The sequence below is a fragment of the Palaemon carinicauda genome, chromosome 5 (genome assembly GCF_036898095.1).
Source record: "Palaemon carinicauda isolate YSFRI2023 chromosome 5, ASM3689809v2, whole genome shotgun sequence".
NCBI classification, from domain to species: Eukaryota; Metazoa; Arthropoda; class Malacostraca; order Decapoda; family Palaemonidae; genus Palaemon; species Palaemon carinicauda.
In genome coordinates, this window is record NC_090729.1 from 190,138,227 (window position 1) to 190,162,032 (window position 23,806).

Below are 23,806 nucleotides of genomic sequence, written 5' to 3' on the forward strand. Positions count from 1 at the left end.
GCTTATAGCATCTTGCTTTTCCAACAAGGGTTGTAGCTTAGCTAGTAATAATAATAATTCAAAGAAATAAAACTATAATAAAACTAGATATCGTGTTGTATCAAAGCCACCAATGAACGCGTAATAATAGTTTTAAATTCTCAAAAGAGATATTTCAAATGGAACAAAGCTTTTTCAAAGTCCTATGATTGGTGGTATAATAGAATTATACCCCAACATACTAAGTACTGTTTCCTAATCTTACTGGTCTCAGAATATTGCAAAAAAATACGAATATAAAAAAATAAAATGGGTTTCATAATCTAATTGGTCTTAAAAGTGGCAAAAAAAAGGGGGGGGGGGAAGCAAATGCCGTACAATATCTCAAAATATAGTTTTCTTCTCCTTACTGGTCTCAAAAACTTACAAAAAATACGAATATAAAATTAAAAATTTTGGATTTTATAATCTAATTGGTCTTGACATACAAAAAAAAAAAAAAATTCTGGGGAAATGCTAGCAGTACAGTTTATCAAAATATACTAAGTATAGTTTTCCTAATCTTACTGGCCTAAAAATCTTACAAAAAATACGAATATAAAATTAAAAATTTTGGATTTTATAATCTAATTGGTCTTGACACGCAAAACAAAAAAATAATAAAAATAAAAATTCTGCTGAAATGCTGGCTGTAGAGTTTATCAAAATATACCGAGTATAGTTTTCTTAACCATACTGGCCTCAAAAAAAAAAAAGCAGCAGCAGCTATGAAACTAAAAATCCTGGGGAGGGAGAGAAGAAGAAGGATGTTTTAAGAAGCACCCCATTGAATGAGATCATTATTTAATAGAGCAGGACAGTGGGCGTTGTGCATGTGTGCACCACCACCACTGCCGCCGCCCGCCATCAAACTAAGTCCGACCTGTGTTGATGAGTGTGGGTGGAGGTGGAGGCACGGCCCGAGTCGAGGGACGTCGTGGAATTCCGACACCCGCCCGAGGATGCTGTCGAACCCGTGGTGGAGGACCCGCTGCCCGACCCTGGACTAGAGCGACCTGGGGACTGGAATTGGAAGGACGTCATTTTAATACATTATTTAAGGAAAAGAAAAAAAATTCTATCATTGGTGTTGATATAATTAATGAAAGTATAATAGTAATATGTAGTATAGCAGTTATACATAATTTGGAATATATTTACAGACAAATAATATATATATATATGTAAGTATATATATATATATATATACACACATATATATATACACACACACACACATATATATATATATTATATATACACATATATATATATATACACACATATATATATACATATACACACAAAAGTAAATATATATATATATATATATATATACATATATATATATATACACATACACAAAGTATATATATATTATATATATATATACACACACACGTAAAAATCAGTGACGTGATGCTCAGATGGAAAAGAGCCACAAGAAAAATGAAATAGAAAACGTAAGTTTGAAGTCCCGACTTGACTAGTCAGACCTTAAACATACCTTCTAGTTAATTTCTCTCTCTCTCTCTCTCTCTCTCTCTCTCTCTCTCTCTCTCTGAGAGCTTATATAGTCGCAGCCTTTAAAAAACAAAACGTCCAGTTCATAATCAGATGTAAAAGCGAGGTGTAACTTAGAGGACATGATATAATGAGTTTACGCCCATTTTTAAAACCTTATTTATTCTGTCATGTCAGAATCCATCTCGACGGCAAAAACTTGCCCCGGCTTAGAATTACAGCCACAATTTCCGATGGATAAAATTGAAGAAAAATATGCAAAGCCTAAAAGTGGCCATTGTTCAGAACATGTCATCGAGAGATTGTATTAAGTGAAAAATACTGTATTGGGAGGTAGTGCTCAATAAGAACTAAATAATTGCACAGAACTTTTATCAAATTTTAAGCATTTAAACAGGTATTCTTGAATTTAAAAAAATATGACATTAATGTGATATTAAGGCTTTCAAGAGGAAACTGAAGAATTTCTTGTTCTGTGAGTACTTAGATAGTGACGATTTAACACTAAAATGACTGTGGAGGTCCTTTAGAGAGTAGGATTCCCCCTGCTGTGTAGGACCAGAAAAACACCCATTAAAGTAAAGTTCTTTTTAGACCTTCTCATCTACTCTAATGACATTTTCGTAAGCTATGGATTTATCTTCATACAATGTATATTAATGCACCGTATTACTAATGCAGTGATAAAAGTCTTATATTAAAAAGAAATATCAGAGTATTAACGAGAAGATCTGGATATTTGAAGTGTTGAAAACTAGATGATAAAGGTGCATTTTTTTAAATATCCGACCCGGATTCTTTGCTGATCAAATGCGTTGGAAAATATGAAAAAGCAGTAAAAAAAAGAGGGTCACTTGGTAGAGCGCAGACCTCCGCCGCGTCAGCTTATTCCTCGACCTTTTGCTCGACCGTGACCTTGACCTTCTAAAATTTAATAATTTCCGGCAATTTACATAAGTTAATCCCTGCAAGTTTCAATACGCTACGATTAAAATTGTGGTCAGGAAGCTATTCACACACACACACACAAACAGGGGGTAAAACATAACATCCTTCCAACTTCGTCGGCAGAGGCTAAAATCCGATTTTTCTATAACCATCAGGTTAGACAGCTGCATGGTTAAGAGTTGAAAATATTTACACATTTCAGCCAATTTCGTTCATTCTTTAAAGAAACAAAATCGTACACATAAGACTCAATTTCGTTCATTCTTTAAAGAAACAAAAGCGTACACATAGAACTCAATTTCGTTCATTCTTTAAAGAAACAAAAGCGTACACATAGGACTCAATTTCGTTCATTCTTTAAAGAAACAAAAGCGTACACATAGGACTCAATTTCGTTCATTCTTTAAAGAAACAAAAGCGTACACATAGGACTCAATTTCGTTCATTCTTTAAAGAAACAAAAGCGTACACATAGGACTCAATTTCGTTCATTCTTTAAAGAAACAAAAGCGTACACATAGGACTCAATTTCGTTCATTCTTTAAAGAAACAAAAGCGTACACATAGGCTCAATTTCGTTCATTCTTTAAAGAAACAAAATCGTACACATAAGACTCAATTTCGTTCATTCTTTCAAGAAACAAAAGCGTACACATAAGACTCAATTTCGTTCATTCTTTCAAGAAATAAAATCGTACACATAAGACTCAATTTCGTCCATTCTTTCAAGAAACAAAAGCGTACACATAAGACTCAATTTCGTTCATTCTTTCAAGAAACAAAATCGTACACATAAGACTCAATTTCGTTCATTCTTTCAAGAAACAAAAGCGTACACATAAGACTCAATTTCGTTCATTCTTTCAAGAAACAAAATCGTACACATAAGACTCAATTTCGTTCATTCTTTCAAGAAACAAAAGCGTACACAAGACTCAATTTCGTTCATTCTTTAAAGAAACAAAAGCGTACACATGAGACCTCAATGCACTTTTGCATTGAATATTTACACATTTCAGTCAATTTCGTTCATTCTTTAAAGAAACAAAAGGTGTACACATGAGACCTCAATGCACTTTTGCATTGAATATTTACACATTTCAGTCAATTTCGTTCATTCTTTAAAGAGAAAAAAACGTACACAAGACTCAATGCACTTTTGCATTGAATATTTACACATTTCAGTCAATTTCGTTCATTCTTTAAAGAACCAAAAGGTGTACACATGAGACCTCAATGCACTTTTGCATTGAATATTTACAAATTTCAGTCAATTTCGTTCATTCTTTAAAGAGAAAAAAACGTACACAAGACTCAATGCACTTTTGCATTGAATATTTACACATTTCAGTCAATTTCGATAATTCTTTAAAGAAACAAAAGCGTACACAAGACTCAATGCACTTTTGCATTGAATATTTACACATTTCAGTCAATTTCGTTCATTCTTTAAAGAAACAAAAGGTGTACACAGACTCAATGCACTTTTGCATTGAATATTTACACATTTCAGTCAATTTCGTTCATTCTTTAAAGAAACAAAATCGTACACATGAGACCTCAATGCACTTTTGCATTGAATATTTACACATTTCAGTCAATTTCGTTCATTCTTTAACCCTGGATAGGTACGATGGGTCGTTCGCGACCCCGAGCGTCAAAAAAAAACAGGTTTTTCTCACGTGACTCACCCTTGTGACTGAATTTGTGGGTGATCGACCTGCAGGAGGTTAAAGAAAAAAAATCGTACACAAGACTTAATGCCCTTTTGCATTGACCAAATACCTGAACATCAATCCCTTGATCTTCCAACGAAGTTTGCTGTTGATATGTGAGGTAGTTGTACGTGTTGTCTGGCGGGACGTGGTGCGGGGACCCAGGCGATGTTTTGGGACACATAAGATGAGCGAATTGAGGAACTCCACCCTGAAACAGGTCGTAAGATATGAGCCAGGTAAGCAATCTGAAAATCTGGACAGGCGTTCATCCCTGTCAGTCTTTTAAGTTTAAAATTTGCATTTCATAAATGAGTGGTATTGATAAATTAGATTTTTAAGCTTATCAGTAGTTTATTTCCTTGTTTCCTTTCCTCATTGGGCTATTTTTTTTTCCTGTTGGAGCCCTTGGGCTTATAGCATCCTGCTTTTTCCAACTAGGGTTGTAGCTTAGATAGGAGTAGTAGTAGTAGTAGTAGTAGTAGTAATTTAAAACTTCAGGTCATCTTGAACTTTAAGGATCATTACTACTACTACTACAACTACTACTACTACTACTACTACTACTACTACTAACTACAACTACTACTACTACTACTACTAATAATAACAATAATAATCCACAACTTCTGGTCATCTTGAACTTTAAGGATCATTACTACTACTACTACTACTACTACTACTAATAATAATAATAATAATAATAATAATAATAATAATAATAATAATAATAATAATAATAAATAATAATCCAAAACTTCTGGTCATCTTGAACTTTAAGGATCATTATTACTACTACTACTACTACTACTACTACTACTAATAATAATAATAATAATAATAATAATAATAATAATAATAATAATAATAATAACAATTATTTCACAACTTTTGTTCATCTTAAATAACTTAAAGAATAACTATTTATGAGAAAATTTAATCCATACCTGATTAGGAAAAGTAAATTGCTGATTATGAAAATGAGATGGAGAGTTGTTCCCATGCTGGCCGTTGTTGTTAGCTGCATTGTTGCTGCTATTATTGTTGTTGTTGTTGTTATTGTTGTTGGGGTTATTGGTTCCAACACGTCCCAGCTGTCCATGGTCGCAGTTGACTGTAGAAAAAAAAAAGAGTAGAAGAGTTGCTATAAAAATTCAGGTTTTAAAATGGAAGAAAAAGTAGTTGCCATAAAAATTCAGGTTTAAATTGGAAGAAAAAGTAAGTTGACATAAAAATTCAGCTTCAAATTGGAAGAAAAAGTACGTTGACATAAAAATTCAGGTTCAAATTGTAAGAAAAAAGTAGTTGCCATAAAAAATCAGGTTTAAATTGGAAGAAAAAAGTAGTTGCCATAAAAATTCAGGTTTAAATTGGAAGAAAAAGCAAGTTGACATAAAAATTCAGGTTCAAATTGGAAGAAAAAAGTAGTTGTCATAAAAATTCAGGTTTAAATTGGAAGAAAAAGTAAGTTGACATAAAAATTCAGGTTCAAATTGGAAGAAAAAGTAGAAGAGTCTCTATAAAAAATTCAGATACAAATTGGAAGAAAAAAGTAGTTGCCCATAAAAATTCAGGTTTAAATTGGAAGAAAAAGTAGTTGCCCTAAAAATTCAGATACAAATTAGAAGAAAAAAGAAGTTGCCATAAAAATTCAGGTTTAAATTGGAAGAAAAAGTAGCAGAGGTCGACATAAAAATTCAGATATAAATTGGAAGAAAAAGAAGTTGTCATAAAAATTCAGATACAAATTGGAAGAAAAAGTAGTCATCATATAAATTCAGATACAAATTGGAAGAAAAAGTAGGGAGAGTTGACATAAAAATTCAGATACAAATTGGAAAAAAAAGTAGAAGAGCTGCCATAAAAATTCAGGTTCAAATTGGAAGAAAACGCAGAAGTTGCCATAAAACTTCACGTTCAAATTGGAAGAAAAGGTAGAAGAGTTGCCATGAAAATGCAGATACAAATTAATCCATTACTGATATAAAATGCGATACCAAAAAATAGATACAAGATGTAATTGACAATGCCTAATAAAATAGTCTAGGAGTTGGAACAAAAAATATTTTACTCAAGATAGAGAATATTTGTTTGCAAACTTAATACTTGCGTTATACATTACCCATAATATAAATACTTTTTCTACAAAAAGAGAGAGAGAGAGAGAGAGAGGAGAGAGAGAGTGAGAGAGAGAGAGAATACCCAATTTAGGGCAAAAAATTTAGAATTTAAAAACATAAGAACATTCCATGGCTTCACAAAATAAAAAATAATAATATAAAAATATTAAAAGCGTGACTGAACATCATATTTTGCATTCGTTTCAATGTTTACATTTCGCCTTCTGGACAAGTTGATGGAACAATAACGTTTCATGGTCTGGTTAAGATGTTGACTACAGGATAGAGAAAAGGGAGAACAGGTGAAAAAAAAAGATAAGGTTGACTTTATGGAGAGAGAGGGATATAATGGAGGAAAAGGGAAGGATGGAATGGATAAAAAAGGGAATGATGGTGTGAAGAAAAAGGAAGATAAAAGAGTGAAAGATAAGGAAAATAAAATCAAGATAAAAGATGAAAGAATATGAAGATAAAAGATGAAAGAATATGAAGATAAAAAGATGAAAGAATATGAAGATAAAAGATGAAAGAATATGAAGATAAAAAGATGAAACAAAGGTAGGAGAAAAGGAAGATAACAGGTGGAAGAAAAGGGATATGAAAAGATGATAGAAAAGTGATATGAAAAGTTGGAAGAAAGAGAAAATGAAAAGTGGAAGGAAAGGTCACATGAAAAGTGGAAGAAAAGTCAGATGAAAAGGTGGAAGAAAAAGAAAATTAAAATTGGAATAAAGTTAAGATAAAATGTAGAAGAAAATGAAGATAAAAGATGGAAGAAAAAAAAACGATAAAAACAAGGAAGAAAAGGAAAATAAAAGATGAAAGAAAACGAAGACAAAACGTGGAAGAAAGATAGAATAAAAGGTTGAAGGAAATGAGAACAAAATTTGGAAGAAACGTGGAACCTAAGAAAAGTGATAAAGGAAGATAAAAGAGAAAGAAAACAAAGTCAAAAGAGAAAGAAAACAAAGTCAAAAGGTGGAAGAAACATAGGATAAAAGGTGGAAGAAAGGGAGAACAAAATATGGAAGAAAATTGGGACCTATGAAGAGAGATAAAAGAGGAAAACAAAGATGAAAAAAGCTACCGGTTGATGGTCGAGCCAGTTTCCTGTCGTGTTTCTGTTCCTCCTTATCTCTGTGTCCCTATCTCGTGTCATTATCCATCATCATTACCATCACTTGTCATCATCATTGCCAAAAAATCTCAACTCTCTTATTATGACAGTTCCAGCCAGCCAGCCCTCTCTCTCTCTCTCTCTCTCTCTCTCTCTGCTACGATTTTTTAGGCTTACTAACTGACATCTAAAATCAATCTCTCTCTCTCTCTCTCTCTTCTCTCTCTCTCTGCTACGTTTTTTTCAGTTTACAAACTGTCACATCCAAAACCAATCTCTCTCTCTCTCTCTCTCTCTCTCTCTCTCTGCTACGATTTTTTTCAGCTTACAAACTGACATATCTAAAATCAATTCTCTCTCTCTCTCTCTCTCTCTCTCTCTCTCTCTCTCTCTCCCTTTTATCATAGCATGGTAAAATAGCTGGTAAGTAAAACACCCAACAGCTATTTTACTCTCTCCCTCTCTCTCTCTCTCTCATGAAACGTATACGTAGACTAAACATTTCTCTTAAAAAGATCTTATCATTTAAGCCTCAAGCATAAAGTTTCAAAACAATGGTAAAAAAAATATAAAATTTTCATAAGAGTTGTATCGGCTATGATTTTTTCAGTTTATAAACTAAGACATATTCAAAATCTCTCTCTCTCTCTCACTCTCTCTCTCAAGATCTGGATTATCTGTTAACAAACTGACACACATCTAGAATCAATTCCTCTCTCTCTCTCTCTCTCTCTCTCTCTCTCTCTCTCTCTCTCTCAAGCAAGATCTGAAGAATACGACAGAACTTCTGATAAGATCATAGACCTGGGGCACCGAAATACCACAGAGTACGGCTCAAACCCTCTCCCCACAAGAATGTATGCAAAAATAACCCATATGGCTACAGTCTGCAAGTGTGAATACCAAGCTGGTGTGGGCATCTTACAAAGCGGTCGGGCTGATTCTAAGAGCAAGCGAGATGGACCCGACCTTGCATCTCTCTCTCTCTCTCTCTCTCTCTCTCTCTCTCTCTCTCTCTGGGTTGAAAGGCACAGTCTTTATATGGAGAAAATATATTCAGGATATTATTATAGCGATCAGGAAAACAACCGAAGTGAATATTGGGAGACACGTGGGCCTGCCACAGAGAGAGAGAGAGAGAGAGAGAGAGAGAGAGAGACTTACAAAACAAAAATGCTTCATAATGTGCAGATTCTTTAGTACTGACATTACATAAATGTATTATGCAGAGAAACTACTATCGTTTCCAGAGGCCGTGTAATAGTGGTTTTTTTTTTTAAATAACTTCTAAAATAACTGATGGATTTCTATGATATCAAAGCAGGGAGCGCTTCATACAATGGCCTAATTTTGGGAAATACTGTGCATTGCCAATTACGTTTCATTCACTTTTTTACTTAAGAAAATGAGACTAAAGCCAGTCTTAGCCACCCACACATTCGCAAAGGGTGATGACGTCCCTCAGTGACGTTGTTATAACTTTTCTTCCCCTGTACCTCCCATCCCCCGAATTTTTAAACGGCTGTTTAACTCCATAGATAATTGTCATATGACCTACCCCAAGCAATACGAAATTATTTGTCAGTAAAAGTTCAGCATACCTGGTAATGTGATTCGTGACTTTAGACTTTACCTAAACACAAGACCAACGTTTTATATCTTACCCACTCACTTACATTGAAGATAAAGAATGAGACTTATGACAGGAGACGAAAGAAGCCATGCTAATCCTAAACTTCGCACTTCAAGCGAGTGTTGGTAAAGCAATAGAAATATAGTTTTCTTTAGGTTAAGCTGTATGACTCATTCTTCCATACAACACAGGTTACTCGATACATCAATTGCCAGGAAGAAAATGACAGAGAGCATTATTTGATATAATTTATCATATCAATTTCACTAGAGTTCCTCAAATGGGATCACAAGATTTTGTTACGACTTCTCTACCAAACCTAGAAAGAGATCCTAGTGCATTTTAGGCACACTGACATTTGGTACCACTAATACTGTGATTATCTAATGTTCTACCAAGAAGAAAAAAAATCATATACCATGATTTAAAACCCCTGACTCATCAGAATCATTATAGCTTAAGTACCCTGTGGTCTTTCTTTCTCTGCAGTGATATTGTACTTTCTGAAGACAAAAAAGATCCAGAGAAGATTGGTGATATCAATCAAGAGATGATAAACGAGGGTCTATTATAAGTAGTTATTATCGATGAACTCTAAAAAAGTGCTGTAGAATGGAGTAATTTATCTCTGAGAAGATGAATATTACCAATGACGACGGCGAATGTACACCAATGAAATGCTCGACTATAGATGTTGAACAGTTTGCAAAATCTATTATACATGTAACTAACGGGGCACTCAGTAGAGCGTAAACCTCCGCCGGGGCAGCTTATTTCCCGACTTTTTGCTTGACCTTGACCTTTCACCTTAAAATGTATTAATTGGCGGGGATTTTCATACACTCGAATATGAACTAAGTTTAAAATCTCTGTGACAACAATATGCAAACTTATGGCTGATTACGTGAATTGGGACATTTTGCATGATCTTGACCTTGACCTTTGCATGTATCAATTGGCATGGATTTCCATACTCAAATATGAACCAAGTTTGAATTTTCTTGTATCAACGATGTCCAAACTTATGGCTGATTACGTGAATTGGACATCTTGTTTGATAGTGACCTTGACCTTCCAAAATTTAACCATTTCCAAATTTTTACATAACAGCTAATCTCTGCAAGTTTCATTACTTTGCGATTAAAATAGTGGCCAGGAAGCTGTTCACAAACAAACAAACACACTAACAGGGGGTAAAACATAACCTCCTTCCAGCTTCATCTTCCTGAAAAGATGGAATTTTTGTGACTTACGGAAAATATAAGAGGGAGAAGAGCAAGAGGCCGACAGAGGGAAAAAATTTCCTGGACAGTTTACCGGAGGATGTAAATGAGAATGTAACAGCTGGACAATTTATAGAGAGCTAGAGACAGGCAATTGACAGTCAACGTCGAAGACATGGCACCTAGATATATATATATATATATATACATATATATATATATATATATATATACATATATATATACATATATATACATATATATATACATATATATATATATATATATAGATATATATATATATATATATATAGATATATATATATTTGTATGTATATATATATAAAATATATATATATATATATATATATAGATAGATAGATAGATAGATTATACTTTGACGGCAGCTGAACATTCAGTAAGGTAAAATTCATCTCCGGACAAGATATTGTCTCCTTATTCAATATATACAAAGTACCTTCTGCCTCCTCATAGTTACTTAATTACACACCGAAGAAAAGAAATCATATATTACGATCTTTCTTGATCCAAACACATGCAAAACTAACGCAGCCAAAATAATGCAGCTGTCAGGTATGCGGGCGATAATACAAGGTGTTCTTGATGTCCCGTGCAGAGGGAAGCACACAGATCAGTAATGATAAAATTACTTACGGAGCATGCAACCAGGTTTATCATAATAGGTAAGTGGTCGGACTGGGAGTAAAAGAATAAAGAACCGAAGTGAAATATGAGATTTCTCTCAGACATCTGTTTGATTTTATAAGAAATAAGTGGACTACGTAAGGTGAAGAGAGTTCAAGACTTAAAAAGACCCCATACAAATGGAAAAAAGCACGTTAATAGAAGACTTAAAGACTAACTTCCTCTCTCTCTCTCTCTCTCTCTCTCTCTCTCTCTCTCTCTCGAATGACAGATGTAAATTAAATTACATGAACGGTTAAAATACAGCAAAGTTAAACTTTCTTCCAATAATAAAAAACCAAAGCAAAAAAAAAAAAAAAAAAAAAAACTTTAAATCATTTTAGGAAAAATACAATTATAGGACTGTTGGCCATAAATGCACTGCCAAACCAAGAAAACCGAATAAACGACCCCCCCCCCAAAAAAAAAAATAAAAATAAAGGAACAGCAAAACAGCTAGAGTGCAAACACACACACACACACACACAAAAGAAAGAGATCTAACGTCATGGAAGCAAGGCATCATATATGGTCGCAACGCTAATTGGCTAATTTGGCCAGAGCTTTTGAATGCTGGCAGTACTGATTATAAGTACCAATGTGATATGAGTACAAAAGACGAACAGAAGATAGGAGGAGACGTGGAATACGAGCGCGTTTGCGCAAGCGCACTAATATCACAAAGACAATTAAATAATTGAAACTTTCTCAATAATAAAGATCCTTCAAAACTATACGATTTTCACTTGAGCCAATGCCGATCTTAATTTGAACTAAAGGGGCACTTAGTAGAGCGCAGACCTCCGCCATGGCAGCTTATTTCTCGACCTTGACCTTGACATTTGACCTTATGTATTAATTGGCGTGGGTTTTCATACACTCAAATATGAACCAAGTTTGAAGTCTCTTGGACAATGATGTCCAAACATATGGCTGATTACGTGAATTGGATATTTTGCCTGACCATGACCTTGACCTTTGTCCTTTTAAAATTTAATAATTTCCAGCTTTTTACATAAGAGTTAGTCCCTGCAAGTTTCATTACTCACGATTAAAATTGTGGCCAGGAAGCTGTTCACAAACAAACAAACACAAACAGGGACGAAAATATAACCACCTTCAAACTTCGTTGGCGAAGGTAATAACTGAGAACACGGGCTGTCAAATTAAGAACCTCTGGTATTCAAGCATAAACATACATAAGTGATAACAAACACTTATTTAGCAATTTTTTTATTATGATGTAATCATGGCTAAAACCTTAAGTTTTTACATAACATGATAAAATTAGAAATTTCATACTAGAAACATATCCAAAAACCTAAAATACAAGAGAGCCCTCACACACACACACACACACACACAAAAAACAATCAATATATAAAACTTTTAATCACATCTTCCCTATCAAAAATAAAATGAAAAAATTAACTGTTTTATGCATCTTGAACCCTTTCAAAGTGATGATTACAAACAGGAAGTAATATATTCACATTCAGCTCAGCGTTCAGTTTCACCTGCAACACTAAAGGTATGAAACCCCATACAATAATATGGGGCTCAAGTAACTAGCAAAGCTTATTATAATTCAATGCAGGTTCAATAACACTATGGAGAGATTATCAATATTATGCATGCCTGACTCCAATAGGAGAAGCAATAAAAATGACAATAAAAGAGACTATAAATTTGATCTCTCAGCTTGACGGCTGGTTTTTTCTGTTGGGCCGACTGAACACGAATCTTAAACCACAACAATCGCCATCTCAAAAAAAAAAAAAAAAAAAAAAAAAAAAAACCAAGACACTGAATATTTAAAAAGGCTGAAAGAAAAGTCTGAAAATGACGCAATAGCTGTTTGGCTTTTCAATCACTTGGCTGACTATTACGAGCGTTCGATGTTTATTCTCGGCATTGCTCATCGAGAGAGAGAGAGAGAGAGAGAGAGAGAGAGAGAGAGAGAGATCCATAATGCAGATGTAAAACCAAGGGCGGATGTCTTAAAAGGACCGGACCGAAATACAAGGTCACAGAGACAAGACTGCTTTTCCAACTGGGGTTGTAGCTTATCTGATAATAATAATAATAATAATAATAATAATAATAATAATAAACAGAACTGCCTTCGACCATTTCTTTACTTATAAACACCCAAGCATTGTTTCAATGATGACTTAAAAGGACAAGACTGGAAAAAAGAAAGAATTCATTTTGTAATAGAGTGGTTAACAATTGGAACATGCTGCCACAATTTGCTGTTGACTCACAGTCTACTTGGAAATTTGAAAACAATATAGATAAGGCATGGAGGGATCAAGATTTACTTTATAATTATAGAGCTAAAATAGATTATAGTAAAATTATTTATAATATAGCCACCACCACCAGTGCAATCACCAACCTAGAAAATCATTCCGAGATGGATGTACAGGCTTAACAGCTTCTTCCAGAACATCAACTGTAACTGTAAGAAACTGTTCTACAGATCGTCCAAATACCTTGTTCAATCCGAAATCAAAAGACCAAATTGAATTTATAAGGCATTATAACAAGATTAATTTAATTTGGGCAGTAAAATAACCAAAGACACAGAACATACGTAACCAACTATATAACAGGATCTAAAAGTTGTACAGTTGGCACCATTAATTCTGGTACATTTCATAGGAAGCAAAGGAGACGTCGATGTCAAGAATAGCCAAAATGTGGCAGCTTTCAAGAAAAACCTGAAGACGTATCTCTTTGGAAAGTGTTATGATAGTGATCTGAAAACTATTATGCCTGAATACAAATGCTATCGAATAACTGAAAAGATACAGAGCAAAATATTAACTGGAAAGAAATTATTTTCACACACCAAGGCCCGCCTGAACAGACTCTTAGTGTCTAATGGAGGGCGAGAAATAAAGCCCTAAAAGTAAAGTAAGTAAACCAACTGTACCTTTATGAAGAAGTCCCTTCTACGGACAAATCGTTAATTATATCTACAAAACACTTTTAACAGATGTCTTTTCTTGTTCTACCTAATTAGGACCCAGCTTGGCAAATGGACCGCCATGGCCATTGTCTATTCCAGACCATACTAATAAAATAATACAATAGCCACTGTATCAGATTTGTTACAGCCTGTATCCAGCCTATGTACTGAAATATCGATATGTTAAAATATTAAAACGAATATAAGAAATATCTGTTTTGATGTTGTTAATGTTTTTAAAATATTTTATTTTAATTGTTCATTGATTCTTATATCGTTTATTTATTTCTTTATTTCCTTTCTTCACTAGGCTATTTTTCCTTGTTGGAGCCCTTGGGCTAATAACATCTTGCTTTTCCAACTAGGGTTTGTAGCTTAGCTAGTAATAAAAAAAAAAAAAAAAAAAATAATAATAATAATAATAATAATAATAATAATAACAATAATATGTCCACTTAGGTTTCGAAAACAAAAGACGCAATGAAAAAGATCAATATTTAAAAATTCTAAAATAATGTGTCAAACTAAATATCATTTATGTAATGAGAAACTCTGCAATCGTTTTGCTCAGCCCTCCTCTCTTTCACTGAAGCTCACGCAATTTTTGCTAATGTAATTGGCAAATCTCTTGCACGCAGTAAAGCCTCCTCTCTCTCTCTCTCCAACAGGCCCTGGATAAAAATCCCCTCTCAAGTCTTGATAAAATAATGGAAAAGGGATAAACCGACAGAATGCAAATCACTAATTCATATTCGAAGCGTTTTTCCAGGTACGTTATCTCACTTATTCTATTAGGGTTGTGGTGGCCGGTACGTTAACGTCCCTGACTGGTGAACGTCAGACTGATTTGAAGTTCTCTGGCATCCTGCCAGAGAGGACCGGGGTTCGAGTCCCACTTAAACTCGTTAGTTCCTTTCGTCGCTGCAACCTCACCATCCTTGAGAGCTAAAGATGGGGTGGTTTAGGGGAGCCTATTGGTCTACCTGCAAAGTCATCAGCAGCCATTGCCCGGTCCTCCTTGGTCCTAGCTTGGGTTGAGAGGGGGCATTGTCCTGCTTGATAGGATTATGTGACTGTCCCTTGCCTCTGCCATTCATGAGTGGCCTTTCTCTGCAGAGTCATCAGCAGCCATAGCCAGACCCTCCTTGGTCCTAGCATGGATGGAGAGGGGGGCTTGGGTGCTTATCATATGTATTATGGTCAGTCTCTAGGGCATTGTCCTGCTTGATAGGGCAATGTCACTGTCCCTTGCCTCTGCCATTCATGAGCGACCTTTAAAACACTCTACCTTTTCCCTCCCAGATCCAGCCACACAAACAACCTGCAAGAGGGAGGCGGTAAGGAGTAAGAGGGAGGCGGTTGGGAGTAAGAGGGAGTGTGTTTATAAAAGGGAGTTGCGAGGGAGGACGACAACTTGCAAGCACTTACAAGGTCGACTAGCGGTACGCGCACCTTATAAAGTTGCATCTAAAACGAAAACAGAATATCATTGCACACCTTTTTTTTCTTTTCTTCGAGGTGCCTCGGTCAAACAGCTTGGTGACATTTTTTTAAGGTTGCTTTCTTTAAGAGATAGGGACTTATGTATACAGGACTTACTTCGCTCATTGCACAATGCTATCGCACTTTTTTTTACTTCCAACATCCCATTTTCAGATGCGAAATCCTCACCAACCACCTCATTACTAACAATTCATACTTAATACACCGGGTATCATTTCTTAAAGCATTACTTATAGCTCGCAATTTCCCCATCGCTAAATGATACCGAAGTGAAAAACATTCCTAAGTAAAGAACGTTCTCAAGTAACAAACATTCTTTGGTAACGAACGTTGTGTATTAGCGAATGTTCTTTAGTAATGAACGTTGTGAAGTAACGAATGTTCTTTAGTAACGAAAGTTTAGTAACGAACGTTCTGAAGTAACGAATGTTATTTAGTAACGAACGTTCTGAAGTAACAAACATTGTGAAGTAATGAACGTTCTTTGGAAACGAACGTTCTGAAGTAACGAACATTGTGAATTAACGAACGTTCTTTAGTAAAAAAAAGGTTATGAAGAAACGAACATTGTGAATTAACGAACATTCTTTAGAAACGAACACTCTGAAGTAACGAACATTGTGAAGTAACGAACGTTGTTTAGTATAACAAACGTTCTGAAGTAACGAACGTTCTGAAGTAACGAATGTTTTTTAGTAACGAACGTTCTGAATTAACTAACGATCTTTAGTAACGAACGTTCTGAAGTAACTAACGATCTTTAGTAACGAACGTTCTGATGTAACAAACAAAAGCAATAAACGTTCTGATATAATGAATGTTCTGTATTAACGAACATTGTGAAGCAATAAACGTTCTGATGTAATGAATGTTCTTTAGTAACGAACATTGTGAAGTAACGAACGTTATGAAGTAACGAACGTTATGAAGTAACGAACGTTATTCAGTAAAAAAAAAAAAAAATCAGAAATTACGAACAATATTCAGTTAATTCAAGTCTCAATGAGATGAAATTTTATCAATCCAAAAATTAAAAAAAAAAAAATCATAGCTGGAATTTCATTACGAAAGTATCCTTATCAACATCAAATACACAGAACTTTATTTCGAGTGTTATATTTGCATACAATAGTTCAATTGTTAATTCATTTGAGGGCCCCATTATTATACCAAATTGTCAATGATCGACACAATAATAACTGCATTGTTCTCTTATAGGTGTCGATATAAGTGGACCACGTATGTAATAAATGGCAGTAGGTGTGAAAGTTCATTATTTGATTAATTAAAAGGTTTATCAGCTTGATTATATATATATATATATATATATATATATATTATATATATATATATATATATATATATATATACATATAACATATATATAATTTATATGTATATACATATATAATATATATATATATATATATATATATATATATATATATATATATATATATATATATATGTATATATATATACATCTATATATATATAAATAAATATATATATATATATATATATATATATATATATATATATATATATACATATATATAAATAAATAAAACGTACACCTCATATTCAATACCCGTGAAATAAGGAAATAACTACACATTCTAACCACCACCACGATACTCTCTCTCTCTCTCTCTCTCTCTCTCTCTCTCTCTCTCTCTCTCTCTCTCTCTCTCTCTCTCTCTGTGAAAATTAGGTCTTAATTGATCGTTCTTATTGCTCTTCAACATTACTTATGGAAACGTTACTGTTAAACCTATAATGGAGTACAAAATTAATGTAAATTATTCTCATTCTGATAGTTTTATTAATGCAATTCTAATTCATTTCACTTAAATTTCCTTAGCAAATGTTTTGCTGTTTTTTTAGCCCATCATGCACAACCCTTATCTATTAAGTATAAAGGACCACCTAGGGACACCAGGAATTGGAGAAAAAAAAATTTTTTAAAAAATAAGAAAAAAAAAACACTAGAGGGGCACTCAGTAGAACGCAGACCTCCGCCGCGGCAGCTTATTTCTCGACCTTTTGCTCGACTTCGACATGTATTAATAGGTGTGGATTTTCATGCACTCATATATGAACCAAGTTTGGAGTCTCTGTGATAACTATGTCCAAACTTATGACTGATTACGTGAATTGGACTTTTGCTTGACCGTGACCTTGACCTTTGACAGTGACCTTCCAAAATTTAATCATTTCCAACTTTTTACGTAACACTTAATCCCCGCCAAATTTCATTACTACGATTAAAATTGTGGCCAGGAAGCTGTTAAAAAACACACACACAAACAGGGTGGTAAAACCTAACCTCCTTCCAACTTCGTTGACGGAGGTGGTGAATGAAATACGGTATGAATCCTGACCTAACCTAGGACGCTATCCCCACCTATAGTCAGTTCTTTTTAGCGAGGCAGATTTGCACGGAATCGCAGGGGTGCCCTTTTAACTCGGAAAACTTTCCTGATCGCTGATTGGGTGGGCAAAATCATTCAAACCAATCAGTTAGGAGGAGATTTTTCCGAGCTAAAAGGGCACCGCTGCGAGTCGGTGCAAATGCGCCTCATTAAAAAAAATTGAGTATAGCTCGCAACACGACGTCACGCGATGGTGGGCCCCATTAAGCAAGAGTGAAATACAGGATGCATCCCAACTCGATTTTCATCTAGGACACCATGTCCTACTTGGGCCGGTTGTCCTAGTCAACCTTGAATAGCATGTTTTTTTTTATTACATATAACTATTCTTTTTAAAAATGACATTTCATTATTACTATAACTTGCTAAGCTAGTTAGAAAAGCAAGATGCTATAAGACCAAGGTCTCTAACAGGGAAAATATCCCAGTGAAGAAAGGAAACAAGGATATAAATAAGCTACAAGTGAAGTAATTAACAATTAAAATAAGATATTTCAAGAACAGTAACATTAAAATGAATCCTTCACTTACAAAATTATTAAAACTTCAAAAAACAAGAGGAAAAGAAATAATATAGAATAGTGTACCAAAGTGTACCCCCAAACAAGAGAACTCTACCCCAAGACAGCGGAAGACCATGGTACAGAGGCTATGGCACTACCCAAGACTAGAGAACAATGGTTTGATTTTGGAATGTCGTCCTTGAAGAGCTGCTTACTATAGCTAAAGAATATCCCAAGATGTTTGACAAAATTGATAGGTAACTATACTATATTCATGACCTATTATGGTAAATGTTTTTGTTTTAGGAATTCCCATTTGTCAATATAAATTTCGTCAATTTGGTTAACAGAAAAATTTGATTATTTGGTGTTTACGTTGGATAATTGAAATGGCAAGACTTATAAGGCCAAATTCCTTGAAAATGATAAGTCAAAGGTCGAAGGTAACCTCAACATTTCAGTAATTATTTTACGAGATTACTATAAGACATTAAAAGGAAGAATTCTCCTACAAAACATATCTCCAAGTAAAACAAGTTGTTGTGACAATTTTATCGTGAAAGAACTAACATTTACGACAACCAAGTTACCCATCATATTGTTTGCGCTTTATCTTAAAATTAGTTGAGTAGGGAGCCAACACTAATAACTATAGAAAGACAGCCTCCTTACCATGGTTAAATTATCTGCATATGGTTTGTTACATTCAACTATAAAGGGTTACCCCTGAATCCTCTAGGTTCAAGAAAATTTGACATTTCTATATTCTAAAGGGGCAATTTAGCTCCAACACCTTTTATATTTCCTAAGAGAGAGAGAGAGAGAGAGAGAGAGAGAGAGAGAGAGAGAGAGAGAGAGAGAGAGAGAGAGAGAGAGAGAGAGAGAGACTAAATGCGTTTTCAAGGAAATAAGAGTAAAAACACAAGGTAAAAACCAAACCCTTTATAAGGCCTGGATATCAGCTGTCCACGCGACAGGACTATTTAGTATATATATAAACAGGTTGTACTACGAACTTGCTCCAAGCTTTTAACCAAGTCCCTAAAGAATATTTTACGCAAATTAATGTCAAATAATTAAAGAAAAAATAGCCTTCGCGAGCTTCAACAGCAGCTCCACTAATCCTGTAAATATCATTAGAATTTTTAAACGCCAAAAATGGACTTGAACATGTATAAAAAAACGTCAAAATAAATATTCTTCAAAAACTCAGGTGACAAGAGCCGACCACATAAGCTTAAAGGGACATCATGGGAAGTAGACATACGAACATCAAGGGACAGAATTATTCGCTAGCTGGGGAGATGAAAAGTTGATCGGGAGATGGGCGGAGGAGAAGGAGTAGGACGACGACGGGCGAGGGCGTTGGCTTGCCACGCCCACAGAGATACATACACACACATACATACATACACTTGTTATCCGTCTACTCCCCCAGACACCCTACTTAACATTAGCTCGAGCAGCAGACCAGCGAGACATGGCAGATCCTTGCACTATATGTCCTTATATATACAAGATGACTTTTCGGGCCACATGTGCGACATCAGTTGGCCCACTTGATTTCCTAACTCCCGGGCTTTGGCCCTCGAGAAGAACGGTGCCGACAGATAAAAAGAGTTAAAAGACCAAATTGTGAAAACAGAACGGTGCCGACAGATAAAAAGAGTTAAAGGACCAAATTGTGAAAACAGTTCAAAACAACGGTTCGAAATGTGTCAAAATTGCGTTTTACGAAGTAGCCTTTTCATTAATTACGAAATGGTACTACGATAAAATTATAGTTACGGACGGAAAAAAATTTTGAACAGGAAAAAAAAAATTTCCTGTTGTAAATAATGTGCTTTCAATGAATTTGACCTAAATTTCAACAGAAAATAAACAGAAAACCAGTTAAACCGTCTAAGAACGGGGATATTTCTTAAAAATATAATAGTTTTTTGCTCTGCCGTGCGCTCGCTCCGCTCACGAAAAAAGAGAAACATCAAGCTCCGTATGCACTGGCAAGCGGTACATTCTCCGCTGCGCAAGCTAACCCCATTAATTATTAATCCTTAGATAATAAAGTTTCTATTTGCAGTGAAAATAAGTGTTATTTTCGAAAAAACGTATGTTTTTCTATAGGAAACACCTGTCTTTCAGTAGAAAAGTTTTTCCGTCCGTAACTATAATAAAAGCATTTTTAACTTTATTTCTGAGTTTATGGTGAGAGACTGACCTTTAACCTCTGCTTCACCTAATTTCCACCATAAGTTATCACTATTTTCTATCCAAGACGAAACTGAGCCACACGCCGGCTTTTCCTGAGGTTTAGCACAACTTCATTACTTCACCAGCACCAACACGTCACTGATAACTCCGACAAGCAAATGGAGTTGAAAGTAGAACGTTCGAGGATAATGGGTATTTAACTATCTGACAAAATGGTAGTCTTTAATATTGGATATTTACATTCATTTACAATAGTTTACCCTGCTTTTTACTTATATATTTTGACATAAAATTAACTTTAGAAGGATTTTTAATGAATATATATAAAATTAAAACTTCCAATGAAGTCTTATTAACTTGTTAAGAATTCTGAAAGCAAAATTCATTGAATCATAAGTAAACCAACGAATCTTTTCCTGAAAAACCAATAAATTTTTTTAGGAAAAAATTCATTAATGAAACAAATTTAAGAAATAATTTCCACAACTGACAAATCTTAAGAGGGGGAACACTTTTAAAATTGCAAAAATTGCCAATAAAACTTTTTTAGTACAAGAATACAGCACCACTTCTACTGTAAGACACCATATTTCTTAGAGAAAATTGTTCTATAACTTTTGAAAACCTTAATTAATACCAACAAATCATGTCGACACGAGAATAACTACAGGTGGTTTCAAATTATTGGAACCAATATATAATGTCTACTGTAGGTTTTACAGCTTTCAAACATGCGGATCCAAACACAAGCTCCCACTTATCATAGGAAATACTGAAGATACAAAAGGATTTTAAGAAGAAACTGAAGACTAAAGACTTTTTTGTCTTCTAAGTGATATTGTGGATTTGATAATAAACACGCAATATGCTGTGTGCTACGATAAATATCTAAAAATTTAAACGATATATAGATGTTGCATAGGTTCTGTAGGTCAAAAAAAAAAAAAAACTGGCTTTACAGTTAAGTAAGAACCTTCTCAGGATGGGATATTTCAGAGTACAAGTACTTTCTTTGGCTGCACTTAGAATGTCCAGAAGGGGTAAAATTGGCGGTCATGAAATACTAAGAAACGTTAATTGGATGATATGAATCAAACAAACGAACCGCAGTTGAGATGTTCTCTCTCTCTCTCTCTCTCTCTCTCTCCTCTCTCTCTCTCTCTCATGCAAGTGAGTAGTTCAAACGACTTCAAATGACTCGTTCATTTCAACTTTACTCGATTCTCTCTCTCTCTCTCTCCCTCTCTCTCTCTCTCTCCTCTCTCTCTCTCTCTCTCTCTTAAAGGTTTGGAGGTAGCATAACGCAAGTAGTCAGTAGCCCTAGTAGTAGTTATATATATCTGAAATTTAAAGTTCTCTCTCTCTCTCTCCTCTCTCCTCTCTCTCTCTCTCTCTCATATAAGCAACTACTTCGTTATCATGTTTATCTTTTGCTAGATTGAAGGCTGTATAAACACCTTGATTAATGCCATTGAAATTTTTCATATAGCCAATATACTTATCTTTACTAATACATAAAAAAAAAATCATCACAAGTATGACTTTACATGAGAGGTAACTAAAAATAAAGCGCTCACTTGAAGTACTTACACATTACTTAAGTACTTTAGTACAGTACTTCAATAACAAATCTAGGACTCACTAGATTTCCTCAACATTAGATTATGCTTCGAAAGATGACATTTTCTGCAACTCCATAACAAAATTAATTATAAAATTAGCTTGCGTGAGAGAGAGAGAGAGAGAGAGAGAGAGAGAGAGAGAGAGAGCCTTACCTTATTGCCTTATTTTATGTTTGGGTTCCCCCAGGTCCCTCTCTGTGAGGCACCTCGTATATCCACCAGAGTTGCTAATGCATCTACCGGTGTATTTTGCATCTTCCAGTCTTGGATGGTCTGGGATGCAGAGAGAGAGAGAGAGGAGAGAGAGAGAGAGAGAGAGGTTGACTTAAAGCATCATTACTCAATAAGTTAAAACTTCCGATATCAGGGAACAAGCATTTAAGAATTCCAATTTGCTCCAACATATATAGAGAATTCACATTTTTTTCCAACATGCTGTAAGGCCGAAATTCCCAATTTCTCCAACATATATCCAGAATTCCCAGGTTCTCCATCATACTGCACAGCCAATATTCCAAATTTCTCCCACATATATCAAGAATTCCCCATTTTCTCCAACATACAGTATAGCAAAAATATAAATTTCTCCAACATATATCCGGAATTCCTAGGTTTTCCAATGTACTGTACAGGCAAAATTCCTATTCCCTCCAAAACACTTTACAGACAAAATTCCCAATATCTGCAACATATATCTAGAATTCCCATTTTCTCCAACATACAGTATATGTAGCCAAAATTCCCATTTTCTCCAACATACAGTATATATAGCCAAAATTCCCATTTTCTCCAACATACAGTATAGACAAAATTCCCATTTTCTCCAACATAGATCCATAATTCCCAGGTTCTCCAACATACTGTATAGGCAAAATCCCCATTTTCTCCAACATACATCCAAAATTCCCATTTTTTGCCAACTTATTGTACAGCCAAAATTCCCAATTTCTCCAACATATAGCCATAATTCCCAGGTTCAACATACTGTACAACCACAATTCCCATTTTCTCCAACATACCGTATAGCCAAAATTCCCATTTTCTCCAACATATATCCAGAATTCCCATTTTTTCCAACATATTGTACAGCCAAAATTCCCAATTTCTCCAACATATATCCATAATTCCCATGTTCAACAAGATACTGTACAGCCAAAATTCCCATTTTCTCCAACATATATCCATAATTCTCAGGTTCTCCAACATACTGTACAGCCAAAATTCCCATTTTTTCCAACATACCGTATAGCCAAAATTCCCATTTTCACCAACATATATCCATAATTCCCAGGTTCTCCAACATATATCCATAATTCCCAGGTTCTCCAACATACCGTATAGCCAAAATTCCCATTTTCTCCAACATATGTCCATAATTCCCAGGTTCTCCAACATACTGTATAGCCAAAATTCCCATTTTCTCCAACATATATCCAGAATTCCCATTTTTTCCAACATATTGTACAACCACAATTCCCATTTTCTCCAACATACTGTAAAGCCAAAATTCCCATCTTCTCCAACATATCTCCATAATTCTCATGTTCTCCAA

The 23,806-nt window shown here is 34.6% G+C and overlaps 1 protein-coding gene across 9 annotated transcripts in view; it reads right to left on the reverse strand.

The window, feature by feature from the left end:
• The window catches only part of LOC137641687 (caskin-2-like), a 374,688-nt gene that overhangs the window by 35,676 nt on the left and 315,206 nt on the right, over positions 1-23,806 (reverse strand). For all 9 annotated transcript variants that reach the window (XM_068374485.1, XM_068374484.1, XM_068374482.1 and 6 more), the window contains 3 exons: positions 5,153-5,319; positions 4,276-4,416; positions 902-1,041 (listed from right to left, as the gene is read on the reverse strand). In XM_068374485.1, coding sequence (XP_068230586.1) covers positions 902-1,041; positions 4,276-4,416; positions 5,153-5,319 — 448 coding nt within the window. The remainder of the gene's footprint in view (positions 1-901; positions 1,042-4,275; positions 4,417-5,152; positions 5,320-23,806) is intronic.